Here is a 19,946-nt window from a genome sequence, read left to right on the forward strand (position 1 = left end):
TACTTCACATGTATTGAGAGTTTTAATTAAATTTGGTAGCCCGAGAGTGAAATAAGAACAATTAAATGTCAGCAGATAATAATCTGCAACAACAACAACAACAAAAATGGGTGGATGGGGGATGGGGGATGGGGGGGGGGGTGGGGGGTCTGATCCTCATTCTGTGATGCATGTACACACAGATTATAAAACTAACAGAGCAGAAAGGAAGTCAGATGGATGTAACTGTTAAATGGAGCCTTTCACTGACTTTCTCTGGGCACTGAGAGAAATGGCCGACAAAGAAGCAGCCTCTGGTCAGCGGGGACTAAGCGGGGACTAAGTAAGAACAGTCTGACTTCTTGCTAAAACTCCTGCTGGCCTGACAAACAACTAAATAAAACAAGCTTGGATGTTGTTTATTTCAAACTCCATGGTATTAAAATAAGCAGGGCTCTATTTTGCTTGACTTCCCGGCCCCATCCACAGGATCTAATCTGCTCAAACACACTCTGAAACATTGTACTGTTTCATCACCTCAGCGCCTGGAAGGCAAAATGTCTCATCAGACTACAAGTGTGAGTGATTAAACTGAGAATACAGACAAAGACAATGACCCTTCTTCGCTGAAAATGTGCCTCATTAATGACACAGAGCTGCAACATTATGAGAGCACAACGCTCCATTCATCAGCTCCATTCAGATGAACTCTGCACACTGAAATGAATAAGCCATTTGGCTGCAGAGTGCCTATCACCTCTCACTGTAGCTCCTAAAAATATCATTATTAAGTGAGGTACAGCAGAATCTGCTTTACACAGCTGTCAGATCAAAACCCCTCATGACTCCACTGAGGTTTATAATTACCAGTGTGCCCACGGGCCTCTTACTCTCTATTATTTTTGCAGCTTTTTTACTCAAATTTCAAAGTAGAAGAAATAAAATCGATTGTCATCATATTCTTCATTCATATGCAGGTATACTTTTAGTAAGTGACACTACTGTAGCAGGGATATGGACTCCTGGCTGAGACTTTATCAGTCAGAAAGTCCACATAAAGCCGAGCACAATCAGCCACATGTGTAACCTGTGGCAGAGCTCCAACCTTTGAGGTTTCAGTGTTGGAGCTGCAGCTCTGCTCCCCCAGGGTTTGATAGCAGACTGAAAGACTGGTTTATCCCACAAGATGAAGAGGTCATTGCGGCTCTGTGCTCCTGCGGACACAGGGGGGAGTCTGCACAGCGCTTTGCTTGGGGTAAGATACACACTGGAGAGACATGCTGGGATCATTAGACTCTAAAAGAAAGTGAGAAACAGCCATGAACTCCACTGCAGCAGGTGATAAACAGACCTTCACTTGTCTGTTTGGAGCCTTTCAGCTGCCTGTGAATGAGCTCCTCTTGATTTGGTCCACAGTTGCTGCTTTTTTAAATGCTAATGCTTTTCTGTACAGATGGCAAAAGTAATTTCAAGGTTCATATCCTGTGTCCAAAGCTACAATTGACAAGAAAATGAGCTTCTTTTTCAAGACTGTTTGATGTCTCTGTGCTTGTTTTGTTTCGAAACAGAAAAAATAGGGTTGAAATAGAAAATAGAAAAACAGTTCAAAACCACTTAATATCTGGTTACGAGATTCAAGTCTGCACAAATATTGTCGCGATAAAAACAAGTCGTCTTGTCTTTCTTTCAAAATAGTGTTAGAAAATTGTAATACTTATGGAATTATGGATTTGTATCAGTGGTGTAAGAACAGAAGAAATCGATTCATAGCAGCTATAAAACACTGAAGTCTGCTTTCCTTTTCTACAAACACGAGAAAATCTTTGTCTAGACTGGAACATTTCAAATGGTAAAATCGATGCCGTCTGCTTGTCAATGTTCACACACATTCTCTATTTTCTGTTTTCTGTTTAAAGTGGTCGAACTCTCTTTTGAAGACACATAAACTGAAACTAAAAACAGCTTCATGGAGAATCAAACAAACAGAAAATGTGTCAAGAAGAAATTCATCTGGAGCTGGTTGGCTGCTCCACAGACACAGAGAGACATTAATATTCATGAGTTAGATGATTAATCACTTACATGGAAGAGTCGTGTTACTAAAAACTCTGCAGCCAAATATAAAACTAGAATACCAACGAGGTGCGAGTAATAGAGAAAGGGAGAGCTCATTGTTCAACCTTTATTGTGACACCTCTCCTGTGAGCCGCCTAAACATGCTGAGAAGTGACAACAAGCACTTGGTTTAGAGACAAATCCTGCTTCAGTGCTGATCTAGGATTATGACTCTGATTAAAGCACTGTTCCTTTTGTTGCTCCAGTCTGATGAATCAGTCAGCAGTGATGCAGGCCGAAGATGTGCCGAATTAATCACATCCCACCTCTTTGGTTTTCATCACAGCGGCTCCTCTTTTCCTGTGTTGTCTCATTTTCCTTGCCGAGTACTAAGACTGAGGAGGAGCTCAACAAACACTCACAGTGAAGGATCTGGAGATGAGCTGGATGAATTATTAATTACTGCTCTCTTTGTAAACTGGAGAAGAGATCAAATGATCATGTTTGTGGGCTATGCAAGGATCAAATCTCTTCTCTACATGATTTTCCTGTTTGCCACAGCCGGGTGCAGCTCCGTTGAAAATGTGCCCTTAATTGAGGTCCCTGACAGCTTGGTTATCTGATGATTGAACAGTGTATGCTGCTTGAAAAGACCCGTTTTCCCTCTGGCACATCATTTAACACGTCTCATTTAGAGGAAAATCTGCAGGTCACACACTGAGAGATTTCTGGTCACATCCTCACCTCGCTCGATACTCATTTACAGGATTTAAACTTTTACATTTCTCCTCCTCCTTGTGTTTCCACCTGATAAATATTCATGTTTTCTCTTATCTTGACCACAAAAAAAGGAAGCGGTTTGCTTTAGCTAAAAGAGAAAAAAGCCTTTTACTTGGTGAAGATCGCGCAGCCTAAATCTTTGAGAGGCATGTTAATAAGAAATGAAGAACACTGGACACAGTAGAACTATCACTATGCAGCTAAGTGAACAGAAGAGAGAAACTCTGAAGACATTCCAGAATGTCAGCTATCAACTCAGAGTGAGAAAAAGTAAAGTACATCTGTTAAAAGTCATGCAGTATAATTAAACTATATCAAATAAAATTTTAATTAAAGCACTGGTCAAAATGTGAAAACCCCAAAGATTTTGAATTTTATTTAGAGTCAGTTTTAGTCAAAATGGGACCATAGTTAAATAAAAGATACAAAACAATTTGCTGATTAGGAAAAAATTATGGTAACACAACAACTGAGAAGTTTGCTCATTTCCGGACCTGGTTTAACACAATCTTATTTCTTTCTGCAACCAGTGGAGTCTCCTCGTGCTCTGCATCAGAAAGATTTAATCCAGTTCGGCATTAACTTCCCTTTTTAAAGCAGGAGACTAAGTCCACTTCTTGTATACAGTCAGTGGGCTCACCACAGCCTGATGTTTGGGATGCTCTTTAATTGTACTTTAACTTTAAGTAGCTAAAATGGATATTATCATGATAACGATGTATTAAATGACAAATGAATACATCAATAAAAACAGGAGTCCCTCATAATAAACCTAATCTGCATCGTGCAGCTATAAAAAGCTTTACAGCAGGTTTTGGCTCTTTTTAAGATGTCCTGACAACAAATATTTTCTTCTCATTATTGTTTTTAAGAAGAGTTCATTAGTAAATGTACTTTGTGTGTGATTGTTAAGAATGCCAAAGGAAACCCAAACCAAGGTTAGCTTCATCAACCTTTAGTGAGGCTTAATATTCACAGGATGTTCTTAAAATTGTCATTTTTTTTGCTGTGAATGAGGTTGGCAAACTGATTTCTGCTGGCTTCCATGCCATTTACCAGCTCATATTAAACTTTATTAAAAATCCGGTATAGTTCAAGACAGCCACTATTCAGCCTGAGGTATTTCTATTTGTGTGTTCATAATGAGAATCTTGATTTACTTCTGTACTCAAGTTTGAAACATGGTGCAAGAATTCTGCAAGAAATTCACAAAGCGCTGAGAACCTTCCTGATCCTCCATGTTCTGCTTTTCTCTGTGCATCAAACTCACATTGTGTCGGCATGACGTTTCAAATCAGCAGCTGTCATTCAAAGACTCGCAGACAGTTTATTCAGCTGGACTTAATTATTTTTAACCTCCTCAAGGTAATCACTCTGTGCAGGAACACAGACACACCCACACAGTCTGCACGCTGCTGTTATTCTTCTGAGAGAAAGAACACACAAACACACACACTTCTTTGCATAAATGACTCTTTTCCCAATTGACCAAATTTGCACGTTGGAGAACGAGCTGCTCAAGTGTGCAGTCTTTGAGCTGCTGCCTTGTGACGCACATGTTAATAGCAGATGGCAGATTTACACACCTGTCTGCAGACCAAATGCTTCATAAACATGACTTCTATTATAAGCATTTGAATCACTGAAGCATCCTTTTATAGGTCCCTTTACTGTGATAAAAAGTCATGCTAACTTCTAATTTGAGTGAGGAGTCATGCTTGCATCAAGTGATGAAGAAGAAGATGAAATCACCGCACGGTTGGTCAAAGATCATCAACAGTCAACATTTAAAGAGCGTTAAAAACAGAAACAAGTCCACAATAAATCCAGACCTGAAAAATATCACATCACAACACTGTATAATGACCGTGTTTGGCTTGAGTTATATAACATTATACTGCCCGGTCAGATGCACAGCACTTCCCATAATGCCTCATGATGAAATGGAACCAATCATCAGGAGACGCTGAAGATGTGGCAGGACTGCACAAACAGAAAGCAGCTTCTTAATCATGATGGCAGCTGGAGAATTTTCAACAACAGCAGAGAGAGACAAAGACATCCTTTTTTAACAAGAGGAATAAAAATATGAGTCAAACTGTGCTGACATTCAGGCTACAGCTCACAGTAACAGCACCAGTAATGGATCACATGAGCAGGGGACGTCATGATGGAAGGAGGAAGCAGGCAGAGGTACAATAATCAATAAGAGGTACATTTTCAATTGTGTCACATCACGACACACACTCTCTCTCTCTCTCTCGCTGACAGAGATCAGAACATTTGAACACGTCACAGACAACATAGGAAGTGTTGCGTTCTGCTGTCATGATGCTGTGACCATGAGAGCCAGGACATACAAAGTCACTCACACACCTGCTCTGTGATTTAAGACACAATCAGCCCAGTATGTAAAGAAGCTCCACTTCAGCACCGAGCAATTATAAAGTCATTACCTGATCTAATAAAGATGTTACTCTGACAATGATGGATTATAGAGAAATTAGTTTACTTCTGGTTTGTTGGCAATAACTTTATAGCTGCTGACAGAGATTAAGAATACAATTTAAGCACTTAATTACTTCAATGTAAAAAAATGTTATTTTAAGTGGCTGTTGCTCGAGAAAACAGAACTTCATATTAAACTGAGCAATATTATTTATGCAAAACATCCACTGTTCTGTCACCAGCGTCTTAACAAATAAAGGTTTCATTAAAAATGTATTCTGTGACATGTTACTGAACCTGTTTCAGACTACCTACTTAATATTGTCAACCAGTGGTGTAATCCAGCAGATTAATCAAATGTAGTAATCATAATCTAATTGCTTTCAATCACTTTCAGATTGTTTTGCCTCCAGACAATATTATGTTGAACAGACAATTTGTTCCTTTGTAATTTACAGACTAATTTGAGCAGGGATATTATCCTCCTCTTCAAACATTATCAGCCGTGATTTCCCACAAGTATCTCATCTCATTACAGCTGAAATATAGTCTAAGTGTTGTTATTAGAGCAGAAACACAGAGGAACACAAACTGTGTGGTCTTTGTGGTTGACGTGAATATATATATAACATATAAAAAGTCTCATGTAAAAACTGACAGCTGATAAAGTGCAGAGATGAAACAGTAACATGGTGTGTGCAGAGGTTGTAGTTATGGCAGAGGAGAACTTGGCAGTGTGATGTTGTGTGCAGCTCCTAATTAGAAACACCGAGCTCACAGTCAATTGCCGCCTGAGTTAAGGTCAAACCAATTGCCAAAATACTGCATGATTGAGTCGCCCCAAAGTCCCATTTAAAATATATCTATTATTCATGTGTGTGTTATTAAAGTGGCTGGCTGTGGATCCCCTGAGCACAGTGCATAGGGAAGATCTACAGACACTAGAACACAATTCAACAGACCAATCACATAATGGACAGAGAGAAATGGAAGAATAATGAGTCAGAGAAATAAAGGGTCAGTCTTAATGAGCAGCAAAAAGGTCTGAACCAAATAAAGTGGCAGTTCATCAAATAGTTGCTGAGATATTTCAGTCTGAGCCAAAATGTTGGACGAACAGACAAACATGAGGATCACTAAAGCAACACAGAGTAAAAAGATACATTTATCTGCAGTTCAAGTCTATTTCAAGTTGTTCTTCAGTGGAGACACTGAAACTAAACAGAACGTGGCTGAAGTCCTTCACAGATATCAGCTCAGGGAGGGAGAGGAGCACAGAGTCAATCTGATGATGATTTTGTTTCCAAGTATTTTCATGAAGCCTCTCTTAAGCCTCTTATTGTCTCTTTTGTGCATCCAACTGAAAACATCACCAAGTCGAGCAAAGACATTTCAAAGCAAAGTCTGTCGATGTTTGCAGACACATAAAGTGAGAGCTCTTTTGTCCTTCTTGTTCAAATAAGAATGAAGAGTAAACGTCTCACTTTCACCAGCAGTCAGGATTCAGCCTCAGGCAGCTTCTGAGGGCAATCGTCCACAACTCCTCTTTTTGTAGGCACAATTCATTTGCACAAATATGTCTGAGAGGAGAAGCAGCCAAACAGAAAAACACCTCAGCGTCTTTTGTTGCATGTAACTGATGCTGAGTGCAAACACAGACCTTAATACCAAGTGTGAGAGAAGCTGAGAGAAGTGTCAGACACGCTGCAGAGAGACGGACTGTTTACCTGTGCATCTTAAACGCTCCTCCTCACTCATATCTGATATTCCACATGACATGACTGATGCTTTAAAAGCCTGCGTTCACCATCACCTTTCATATAGAGTTAAATAGTTCCATTTGTTTGAAGTGGGGTTGTAAGAGATACTTATCAATAGTAAGTGTACTACATGCAGTGGATGCCGGTCAGCACGGCCCTGGTGTTTAGGAACCGACCGGAGTGCCGGCACAGACGCTAGGCTATATACCACTGCAGGTAGGGTCAATTCCACAAGTAATGTATCCACTTATAACGACGTCCCACCTAAAAATCAATAGTGGTATCGATTGCACTCTATATTTGAAAAATTCACTGTGTTTCACTTTTCAGTAAGAAAGCCTCTTTATTTGGCACTACTTTGCGTGGACTGCACCACATACATGTCACTACGTCTGCAGACTACGGTGTCGAATCAGCTGTTTATGTCAGCGGTTGTAGAAGAGACAACAAACCACAGGAAATACAATATCATAGAAACGAAAGAGTGCCGTTCACGGTGGGGACTAGAGGACATTATTTTCCTTCATGCTGTTGTGTGCCGGCACTCCGACCAGTATTTGAACACCAGGGCCGTGCTGACCGGCATCCACTGTGTAGTACACTTACTATTGTTAAGTATCTCATACAACCCTGTTTCAAACAAACCAAACTATCGCTTTAACCTGAAGGTGGCAGCACAGTAAATGTCAACCCCTCCACATGAGGTCCTTTTAAATGCCACTACTCTTTACCGTGGAACTCTCGACCGTGGAACAGGACAGAAGAATAGAGAGAGAGAGAGAGAGAGAGAGGAGAGGGTATGGAGGAAGAGGAAAGAGGAGGCAGATGAGTTCCAATCAGAGGAAACCAAATGACACACAATCAGCTGAGCTCAGCCGGTGGCTCATTGATCACTTGAAGGGGAATATGGGAACTAAGTGTGGCTCTTTGAAGGACTACAGAGCTGATCCGCTCATCTGATGTGTTCAGTTACATCAATGGGTGAATGGCAGCCTTGAACTAGAGAGGAAGAGTCGTTCTCTTGGTTCACTGAGTTCCTTTCTACTGCTTTGAAAGTTTTTATACACCAACAAAACATCAGTGCTGCATGGCATGAACAGCTTCATCTTCAACTTCTCTATTCATAGAGATTCAACATGTCAAACTTGTGGGAGACGTGTCTTCAGTGTCTGTTCAGCTAAACTCAAATCATCTTTACATCCTGAACTACATGTGGAACTACATGGCTGAATAAGCTACCTTCTAGAGTGTCGGAACATTTTCAGTGTGTTTGTCATTGATTACGGTTCAACTAGCTTTCTGATAAGCAAAACTGGAGATGAAGTGAAGAAATCACATCTATGACCTGACAGTTATGTCATATTTACTGAGATTTCTGTTCAAAGAAATTCATAAAAGTACTGAATTTTCAACAAATGTTGGCCCATTAGTTCAGAGATTGCACTACGGCCCATGTGTTCCACTTTTTATGCCTCCACACAGAGTTTTCCTGACTACAACAAAAGCCTGCTGAAACGCTCGCAGTCAATATTACTCAGACAACCAACAGAAACCACAACGTTTAGGACTTCAAAGATCTTGTCCCTCACCTTTACATTCTGTACCTATGTGATGGTATCTGTTTGAGATTAGTTTAGTACAAACTATTTATACTGTCTTTTTTGGAAAGCAGTGATTTAAAGCTGAAACAACCAACAAACGTTTTCCATCCACCTTTCAAGACAAGAGAGTGAGTACTTGATAATCACAAGATAAATATGTGTGACGTATCAGTTTCCCCTTTGACACAAACCTGGTGTGAGATGCAGTGGTGGCAGCGATGACAAACGAAACAGCAAATCTAAGATGACAGCCACTTCAAATTGAGTAAATCAGACAACCTTTCACATGTTGTGGTGTGAAATGTGCCCGACCACATTCTTGTGTGTTTGTGTTCATTGTTCAGCTGTGTACTTGTTGATGCTGTCATTAGATTTGCTGAGAGCATTTCCAGTCTTTAGGAGATGAAGACAAAGAGTCATCCTGTGATCTGTTGGTGTCCTGTAACAGCTGTCTCTGGCATCTGAACATGTGGTCGCTGCTATCCCATATTACCTCACTGTCATTCTGCACAAACGGATCAGCAATCCAATTTCACACAAGCCCGCTCAGATGGAGGCAACACCGACGCAGCAACGAGGATCTGCTCCAACTGCTCCAACAAAAACAAGGCGTGGCTGAAGAAGATAGGTGGTAGAAGTAGATAAACAGTAATGGCAGTGTGATGGCAGGAGATAGCTGGGGTTGTAAAGTGGGGAAGAGGTTTTGAGCAATGTGAATATTATCAACAGAGCTGCTGCAGGGAGAAAAATAAGCTCTCACAAGCAGGACAGACAGACAGAAAGAGAAGAGCGAGCCTCGCAGACAAATCTGCACTTTGTAAACACACAGTGTGTTTGTGCAGTGACGTCTAACATGCCAGTTTGTGCTCAGTCAAAGAACAGCGAGACGATGATCTCTGTGAAATACTGGGAGAGCAGATGTACAGTATTGGATGACACGCTCAGCAGCTCGTTCAATATCGCAGACTATTGCAGAGTCATTGCGACATAAATCGCATCTCGTCTTTCACAGAGCAGAAAAGGATTATATTTGGATATCCAATGGCTGATTATTAGATCAAGACATCAGGCCGTCAGATTGGAGACAGACTCAAAAGACAGCCGGTGAGCTCAGGAAGCCTATTTTTATTTCCACCCACACAAACACACAAATCCCAACCAAAAACAGGAGCGCAAGCCCCTCCTGGCCCATCTTCTCTTCTCCTGCCAGAGCTGTGCATGCAGTCCTTTTAAATGCCACAGTACCCAACAAAATCGGGATCCTGAAAGGTCTCCTATTCTGGGATATCGGCGGTTTTCAGAAATATAACCTGCTTCTGTGTTTGCTTTATTTTTACAATCCAGCCCTGATGAAGCAGATGCATCAATGCAGAGGCAGACAGCATAAAGACTTTGCCAGGTTGCAGAATTGTGAGAGACAGGCGGTTGGATGGGTAAATGCAACGCTCCATTGTTGGTGCTAAAGGTCAACCGGGACCCAAACCCCGACAGAGAAGACAGAAACACAGACGCAGGACGATTCAAATTGGATGAAACAGGTGAAACATCCTGTCACAGAGAGACTGACAACACAGACAAACCCTGGTGCGATTGCTCCTGGTAAAAACACAATCACAGCTTCTCATTAACACTCAGAAGTTTCCATGTTTCATCTGAAAGAAAATCACAGCTGAGTCCTGCTCTGCTCCCTCAAGGTCCACTGTTTCCTAATGACTCTGTTGTGGACGCCTGACACCACATTTATTTGTCCACAAACAGTTTGATGATGTTTGTGTTCATGGGAAATAAGATTATAAAGAATAAATGCATGACTAATGGTGGAAAAAAGGAGTGGCAGTATCAATAGTTGCATGTTTTATACCTGAAGGCAGCTATCTTCATAACCTTTGAAGATCGTCTTTATCCAAACCGATCAAACACGGCAGAAAGAGCCGCAGACAAGCTGACTATAAGCACTACAATATCCTCTGACACACACACACCACTTAACCACTTACAGAGAACTAAGATGTGCAGCGGACCTCTGGCGCTACATTTTTAAAGTCGAGCTGAAACGGCATTTCGAGAGTATCTAGCTTCCGTATTGTGACGTATTTCCGAGTGAAACAGGACGTGCAGGCGGGACATATCATTAGAGGGATTTGATTTGATCGTTGAGAAGTGTGCGTAGACAGACGTTCTCCACAGCGCAGTAGCTAGCTAACTTACCGAGCGTTCTTGGTGCTCTGCGGCTAAATGTTGCAGATTGATTGGTTGAAATAGTTTGGTGCTAACTTACGTAAGCACGCGTGAAATTTAGTTTTACTGGAAGAAAAAATGATCGGATTTTGATGTAAGAATACGAAGAAATTGATTTTCTGTATTTTTTTTTGGCCTGTATTGTCAAATAGATGCACAATATTACCGGGGATGTGATCTAAAAGGATTAAAGTGACATTTTTCATTTCACCTCGACTTTAAAATTGCATAACTGTTCAAACAGTGAAAGTCAGATAAAGAGACTCTTGACTCTCCTACAAAAAGCTTCAGGTTTTACACGAAGGCGTTTGGATAATAAATGAAGCTACCGTGGGAATTTAAGTATTTCTAATCAATGCGTTTGGTCGACTTCTCAGGGAAAAGTCCTCTGAGGTGGAGTTTAGTGACATTTTTACTGTGAATGTAAATGATACACAGCCAGTGTTTGATAGGACGATTACACATACAGTAGTGGTGATAAATCACATCCAGGCAGCAGAGAGTGAAGATAGTTTACCTCTCTGCTCCTCAGAGGACGAGAAAAGAGAAAAGCTGCTTCTGCTGGTTAGTGTTTAATTTATATTTCAAATTCAAGTTAAAATGTCAGGAGTAAAAAATAACACAGTTTTACATCAACTATAATACATAAGCCTTTAATCAGAGTTGACAGATCATCAGTTTATGCCTGTCAGTAAAAAGTAACAAAAAGCTGGATATTTTTCTTCCAGCTCTCTTCAGTTTTCTTCTTTTCTTCCTAATGTAGCAGAGTTTTCTTTAAGACCTCCTGCTGAGTCCGTCTGCTTTGGAAATTTAAATTGTTCACTGTTGGATGACAATTGTAGTTTCCTCCCTGATCTGAAGCTAATAAACTCTCACCTGCCATCCAGCATCCCTCCCTCTCTCTTCCGTCTCCTCCTTCCAGCTCCCCCAGCTTGAGCTTTCTTAAAACCTGAATCATCTCATTTTTGATACATTTCACAGCATCTCTTCAAACGGTAAATTAAAAGAAGTCTCCCCTTTTAGCCTCAACCTCAATAACGATTCAGTGCTTTCAGATTCTATTTCCCATCTTTTTATTATCTAGCTCCCTGACAACAGAGTGATACCAAAAGTCCTTTTTACACTGCGGTTCCTTCTCAGCGCTGTAGCGAAGTCATGCAGCCTTTCACATTTTATATTGGAGCAAGCAATGCCAGCGTAAAGCCGCCCCAGTGTGTGTTTTTAGAAAGCGTTTCGGCGTTGCAGAAGCCAAACGTGCGCAAGGTGTAAACAAAGGTTAAAGAGTGATGCTGACAAAGAGAGTATTTCTTCTCAAGATTTAAAGGCTCTGTGGAAAAAGGAAAAAGGAAATGAAAGCTAAAGCACTGCTAATGCACTCCAGAAGTGATGAACATATCACACTGCTGATCCACTGTTACTTCAGTTGCCTTAAAAACAATGGATGTTTCAAAGCTGACAGAATATATTTCATTCATTTATCTTTTCACTGTCAGGAAAACCACACAAATGTGTTGATGTTGGTGCTCCAAAGAAAGAAAGAAAAAGAAGAATCTCTCATAGGAGTCCTCCTACTTGTGTGTTTTATTCCTGTATTTGATTGAGTCAGAGTGAGGCCATGACACCTGCTGTGCTCTGATACCATGCTGTGTTGGACACAGTTTGGGCTCTGCTACAATCCACTGTCTAGCTGACCTGCTGAAATCAATAAACAAAAAGTCACAAAGTCCCTGTTTCAACACGAGCTCTATTGATCGGTGCTCTCACTGCTTGGAAAAGTGTGGTTTCTATTTTTCATGACGCTGACCTGAGCTGAAAGAAAAACTTTGGCAAATATCATAAAAACAACTTGTAGACAGATATGTTTTAAAACATGTCGAGTATTGATATATAATTCAACATACATACTTCTACTGCTTTTAAACATGCATTCGGTAAGAGAGTAACCACTGATTATTATGTAATATCAATGAATTAGGTCTCTACTGGATAACTGCATCAAGATGATTCTGTGTAGCAGATAAGCTGCTGTTTTACCATTTAATGAGATTTTAGTATTCACAACCTCCCTTGAGGCATGTGTCACTATTTAGTTGTTACTTAGAGTTCTGTTGTTCTTTATCTCCCTGGTGCAACAGCTTTTATTTAGCTGATGCATAATTCACAACTTAGGAATTATTTAAGTTACGCTGCAGATACAGATCCAAGCTTTTATTGTTTCTTCAGAGATTAGCCCTGCTAGCTTGTATTTGCAGGGCCAGTGACTGATGGGGAGAAAGTAGAGATCCATAAAGACCTGTCCGCTTTTTAGTGTCGCCATGGACAGAGCAGAGACACAGTGAGCACGGAGAGAGCGTTGCATCCGTCCATCAGACTCTTTGTGACCAAAGATCACAGAAAGAGTGAGAGAGCAAGTGAGGACATCAGACAGCTGGGAGGAAGAGAGAAGGTGGGCTTCTGTGGTACTGGCCGGCTCTTAAGGCCTTTGGATGTTTTTTGGCTATTATTAAGCTCTGGGTATTTCCCCTTTTTACATGCAATTCAGCTCTATTGTCTGAATTACAGAGGACTGCTAAAAGAAAGACGGTGGGAAGGATCTGTATTATATCTGCTTCATACACACACACAAACATTCCCACATATACTTTACCTTTAAACAACTGTGCCCTGACATGCGAGGCGATGCACTTAATTGCTGTGGCAGCAATGATGACAATGGCCACAGTGGGAGTTGGTGAGACTTTGTTGGGTGTGTGTAATTATTCAGACACACAAAAGGAGGGGCCGACGCGGTGCCAGAGCAGATTTACTGTGTCTGTGGTCAGTGCATTCAGCAGGGTATCTAATGATGTGCACTTACAGGCTGAATTACCAGAGCAGTGTTTACCTCTGCTCTGAGAGCGCAGGCCCCACCGAGAGCAAGAAGGAGCCGGGAAGAGAAAAAGCCCACATGGATCTGCTCAAGTTCAAATTAAAGCAAATGATCTGATAGAGAGGATGAGTGCTGAGAGGAAGATGAATGGTACTCATTCGATTCTCAATTCAAACCGATTCCCGATTCACAATCAATGCCATATTTGTTACAAAGGGGTGATTATTTCAGGATTTACTCCAGTCTGCTGTGTGCTAAGAAAACCGCACATCGATTTTCAGCTTGTGTGGGGAACTGCAGATTCTCGTTCACAGCTGCATGACTTTGTATACAAGATTTGAGCTGCCAGGGATCCGCGATGTAGTGAGCGGTGAATGTCACGAATGACTGGGTGGCTCAAGAGGTCCACGCATCACAGGTAAGAGCTATTCTATGGGTGTTCGTCAAAGCTTCCCCTGTACATTACCGACCCCAAGAAGCTAGTTAACATTAGCAGCGATACTGACTAGCCAGGACTGACACACTCCTTGTTGAAACTGTGTATAATGGAAGCTGGAAATGGTGCACAGCAAACAGTGCATGCAAACTGGCTTATGTTGAACATTAACTTAAAAAAAAAAATCGATTCAGAATTGTAGAAATTAAGAATTGCGATTCTGACATGAATCAATTTTTTTTCAGAACCCCTAGTAACCATGGAAGTAAAGCCAAGGGAGAGGCTGAGATGTCTCACTGGTGTTTGGTAAAGCTCCCTCTCTTCACACACTGCAGACAGCCGGCGAGCTAGTGAATCCCCAGGCAAAGGAAGGGGGGAGCACACACATACAAACTGTACGGCTCTTAACTGTAGTGGTCAGACATTTATTAGGCTGCACTTTTTAGGATGTTTTTCTCTTTCTTTTGTTCTATATTGATGTGGTTCATCTTCTGTTTGCTTGTTAGGGAACGCAACACCTCTAATCATCACTTCAGACAGCAGCACCCATCTGGGCCTCTGTCAGAGGTCATTTACATAATGAAAGACGAAAATTACCAAGAAGGCAAAGACAGGACAAGACTGATATTTGGCTTAGAGAGGAAAGGAAGATGGAAGGAAAATGGTTAGGCAAGACTAAAGCATTGAACAGAGAGAGAGAGAGAGAGAGAGAGAGAGAGCAACAGAACTGGAGAGAGGGATATAGACGTGCAGGAGGCAGCAAAGGGAGTGAGAGAGAGAGGGACAAAGAGAGACAGAGAGAGAGCTGAGGGGCTTGAAGAGCTGAGACAGCTGAACCATGGGGACGAGCGTGCCAGTGAGCTGGATGGTGCAGAAACATTTGGTGAAAGTGAGAGAGGAGGAAGCTGAAAGCCTGAACAGCAGGAGAAAGTTGGAGATTATGTCCAGTCGGGGAGTTTTTAAAGATCCAAAGTTGAAACAGGGAGAGACAAAGACGAGAAAGAAAGTTGAGAGAACAGGAGGAAACACTGAGAGGTTTCCAACACGAGTCAGAGAGAAGCAGGTGTCGCTGAATATGATTCAACGAGGCTCTCACCTTGGCCGAGGACGGAGCCACCGATCCTGCTGCTGTGATGCCCCGCTTGACCGTTATGTCGCCGCTCGATGTTGTCACAGCAACTGTAACCGGAGTGGGGAGGAGGGAGGGGATGACAGGAAGGGGGAGCAGGCCCGGACGGTTGTTGCCATTGACAACGGTGGAGGCACAGCTGTGATTGGCTCCTCCATTGTGGATTCCAGAAGGACGGATGTCTCTCCGCTCCCATGGTCCCCGGTAGTCCCTCTCAAAGCGGTGGTGGTGGCGTGACATCACTTCCTCTTCCTCTCAGAGGGAACAACGAGGGCAGGCCTGCAGGAGACAGAAAGAAGGACAGTTTAAGTCAAGTGGATTTTTTGTTATTATTAAGTGTGCAAATGTTGGTAGTGTTTCAAAGACAGCAAGAGGCTGCAGGACAAAGAACGAGTGAGACACCAGGTGAAATAAGGAGCCAACATGTTGACGTTCAGGTGTAAACGTTCACAGCATCTGCTCCCAATGCACCCGACTGACATGAACACACTGCAGCTCATTTGATGCTTTAGTTCCTTTTCTCTCAGTCATTAACGAGAGCTGCGACAAGAGGGAGAGACACAAGTGCTGCTAAACAAGTCTATAAAAACACCATCACATGAGGCCTCTATGCTCAACAAAGAGGTACAGGTACATGCTCAGGTAAGTGTTCCTGAGGACAGCGCAGCAGCTTCATGACCTTGAGGTCAAAACTCATTCATCTGAACAGGTAAATACTCCTGCAGTTTCAGCTCATCTCATTCATCTAATGGCTGCTTAATTAAATCACATGGCCCTTGAAGTGCATGTGAGGGTTCTCCCCTTTTTCCAGCAGAGGAAGCTGTGATGGGCAAAGAGGCGACAGTGAGCTGGAGTTACATCAGTATGGGGTACAGCTGCTATTGTGTAGCATGAGCAGCGGATCACTTTATATTATATCATAAATCAAAGCGGTGCAGGATCTGAGCAGTGAAATCCAACACTGAGGGGATTGTAGCTCATTCTCCTCACCAACGGCATGTTAAGCTTCCTGAGCCCTCGATAACAGATGAGATGAATAAACAACCTTAAACCAGGTTCAGCAAAATCCTGAGGTCTGGGAGGAGAGAATGACAGCAGATGATAGGTCTTTATTCTGCATGCTGGGGTCTGTCACGCTGCTTCTTGCCTCACAGAGGAGCGGAGGCCTTGGAATGCAGACATCTCTGTGTGCAGCTCTGTTTGTGTGAGTTGTACAAAAGCAGCGAATTCTACAAGTAAATGGCTGTGTGCAGGTAATGTTTTGGAAGGATTTAATTAAAACACATACATGCAAAACAATTTTTCTTCATGCATTATATTCTCTCTCTAAACCTATATTATTTCTCTCTCATACAAGCTCTGCTCTGTCCAAACACAGCAAGCTGATATGCAGCGATAGAGCCAGAAGGAGCAACTGAAAGCTGCACACACACACTGACTCTCTTCTTCTCGCTCACTCTGCAATAACCTCTTCACAGTAACCCCTTTTAATAACCTCATATTCAACAAAAGAACACGCTTGTACGATCTCTGAAAAAACATTGCATACTGAGAGAGTAAAATGGTGCGAGTCCAGTCGAACAATGGCAGAGTTAGTGCCAAGTAATATTCTCTTATCAGCCGAGCTCCACACCTCAGCTGAGAAATAAGAGGGCAGCCGGAAAATTCATTCAGAGAAAAAACGGGAGTGAAAAAAAACACAAGAAAGGGACATTATCTCCACAAGAGTCAGAATTGGAGGCACAGAGCTTTTGCATTCAGGATTCTTTAAATTTTATTTTTATCACTTTTACAGATGGGCAGTGGGTACATTCCAGTGTGTGTTCACTGTGCTACAAAGTCTCGACAGTTTTGTGATTTACTGCAAAAAATGACTCGTTTTTGTGTCTTCCTGTAAACCTGGAGGAACGAGGGCTCGCTGGAGAACAAAACCATTACATTATGCAGAAAAGGCATTGAACGAAGATTGCAAGAGCCCACACAAGAGAGAGCTTTGTGAGATAGCCTTCAGTGAAGCTGAAAAGTACAGCAGAGAGAGAAAGAGTGAAAAGTAAGTAAAGTGCTGTTTTAAATAACGAGAGGGTTTCAAGGAAATTATGTAAAATATTACTGGAAGAACAAACTGTATTAGCAAGTTGTAATTCTTTTATATTTTATGGTATATTGAGGTGTGTACAGACTGTTGAGTTTGGAAATGGTAAATCAGCCAAATATTTAAGTACTGCTCCCGATGTAAAACATCGCCCACAACTTCTACATGCAGAGTTTTAATGGACAGCTACCTCGACAAAAGAGTATTCATTGCATTGCAGAACTGGGATCATCTCAGGTTACACAAGGATTAAGATGTCATGTTCATCCTACTTCATGTCACAATGAGCACATTTAGCCATCTGCCTCTCATATTACCAATGTTTCACATCACTCACTTACCCAAGAGGTGTTTTCACTATCATGGCTCTACATTTCAATATGCACACAATCCTGTAAGTGAGTCCTGTCATCCTTGCACTTTGCACATCAGTATGCGCTGTGTAACCGGAGGCTTCAACTGATCCCTGCAGAACGAGCGTCACCGAGACAAATCCCACCACATTTATGGTCCTTAGTCAACAGAAGGATTTAAGAAACTAATTACAGACTCTTAAATTCCCTTAATGACTTCATTTCCTGAAACTCCTCTAAAGTCTGTGGGTGTGTGTGTGTGTGTGTGTGTGTGTGTGTGTGTGTGTGTTGTATGAGTGCATGTGGACTCAAGGCTGACAGTGGGTGCTGTGTGTGTTTGTGAGAGGGTGATAAAAGGAGGTTTGCTCTCAGAGGTGAAAATCTAAACACATGATTAAAATCACTAATCCTCTGGAAGCCCAAGGAGGACCGACAAGAATCTGGTTTCCAAAATTAACAGCATCATGTCAGCAATCAAACCCGATGAACTGACGTCTCCATCATGCCAGCGTCAGCCACGTCATGAGTTAAAGCTGCAAGAAGGCAGAGTGTGTGTTCGTGGTTGCGTGTTTTTCGACTCCTGTTTGACCTCTGACGTGTCAGAATCAGAATTGAACTGTTGATATGATGTTTTGAACACGTGTGCAACTGAAGAATGAGATAGTGCCGGTGTGCACATGCATGAAAAAGAGATGCAGTTAGAGAGAAGAAGAGTAGTGTAGAATAACTTTCCACATTGCAGACATCCTCATGACATCACTGCTATCACCATGGAGACACCCTGCATGTTCCCGTGTGAGTTGTAAGACCATGCAGCGAACATCAGGAGTCTTCAATGACTTCAGTTCCAGAGAAACAGCCGAGCGATTAACCAAAATTAAAAGTTCTTTGGCAGGTGGAGACGTGAGACACACACCATGAAGAAGAGCATCTGTCACTCTGAGGCAGCAGGCTACATGTTGAGCGTGTGTTTGTGTCAGAGCTGCGTTAACAAAGCCACGTGGGAACACGCAGGAAGATGCAGACAGCCGTGAGGAAAGAGGGAGTGTAACAGATGGACGGAACGTGGCAGCGATGGAGAGACAGCTAGACAGTGTGAGCGAGAAAGCTAATGAGATGTAACAGCAGAAAAGTGCGTGTGTGTGTGTGTGTGTGTGTGTGTGTGTGTGTGTGTGTGTGTGTGTGTGCGTGTGTGTGTGTGTGTGTGTGTGTGTGTGTGTGTGTGTGTGTGTGTGTGTGCGCGTGCATCTAAAGACAGGATCAGGGTGGGGTGTGTGTCATACTTCTGTTCTGGGGTGTGATGTTTGCTTTGCTGGCACATTCTGCCCTGCGCTCAATACCCCCCCCACTATTCCACCTGCTACAGATTCTCCCCAAGAGGAAGGGCTCCATTTACAATCTGTAGTAGTGTTTACTTCTATTGACCCAGCGACCACCACACACATGAACACACACATAAACAGCCACATGCTACACCCACAAGTCTGTGCTAATGATCAATTCATCCATCAGCAGGTCTGGATTGTACAAACGAGGGCCGGGGAAAGGAGGTGTCATGTGACTTTACAGGGACAAGACATGGCTGTAAATGACAGGCCCTGTGGGACACACACACAGAAAATCACAAACACACACACACACTAATACAATTTCACAAAAAGATACCATTCATAGGTTCAATTTGAGCAGATTTTTAGATGCTGGTTTAACTTAATTAGCTAGAGCTAAAGGAGAACTAGGAAACACTTGATACAAACAAAGCTAAACCACGAGGTACTCTGCACCCATTTTGAGTGGATCTAGCACTTATCATAATTCAACTCCTTATATCTAGATTTCCACTGAGGTTTCAGAGGAGATGATTGTAAGAGATGGCACTTTGTACATTAATGTGACACCTTGATGGATGAAACACTGCTGGGTGACATGCACACACTGCCTCAATCTGCCAGAGACAGACACTTCCTGATCGTCTACTCTTTGATAAAACATCCAGCAAAGATCAAATCATTCAGAGAGGATAAAAAAGGAAAGAGGAGAAATAAAAAGGAGCTGTGGTTGTGAGTTCATGGGCCCTGCTTTGACTATTTCACCATTTTTTACTACCTATGCCGACAGGAGTGACCACGGCATTATGCAATGTTGAAATGACAGAGCAAAGGACACGAGACAAGAGCAAGAATAGTGGTTTAATTATCTAACTGGC

At 42.2% G+C, this 19,946-nt stretch overlaps 1 protein-coding gene across 1 annotated transcript in view; it reads right to left on the minus strand.

Annotated features, from left to right (window-relative positions):
• The window catches only part of LOC138612971 (kelch-like protein 29), a 127,142-nt gene that overhangs the window by 76,783 nt on the left and 30,413 nt on the right, over nucleotides 1-19,946 (minus strand). Inside the window, exon 2 of the mRNA XM_069686518.1 lies at nucleotides 15,263-15,574. Within this exon, the coding sequence (XP_069542619.1) occupies nucleotides 15,263-15,535 (273 nt within the window). The 5' untranslated portion in view covers nucleotides 15,536-15,574. The remainder of the gene's footprint in view (nucleotides 1-15,262; nucleotides 15,575-19,946) is intronic.

Source organism: Semicossyphus pulcher, unplaced genomic scaffold (assembly GCF_022749685.1).
Source record: "Semicossyphus pulcher isolate SPU_LCO1_2020_fin unplaced genomic scaffold, fSemPul1.0.p SCAF_11, whole genome shotgun sequence".
NCBI lineage: Eukaryota > Metazoa > Chordata > Actinopteri > Labriformes > Labridae > Semicossyphus > Semicossyphus pulcher.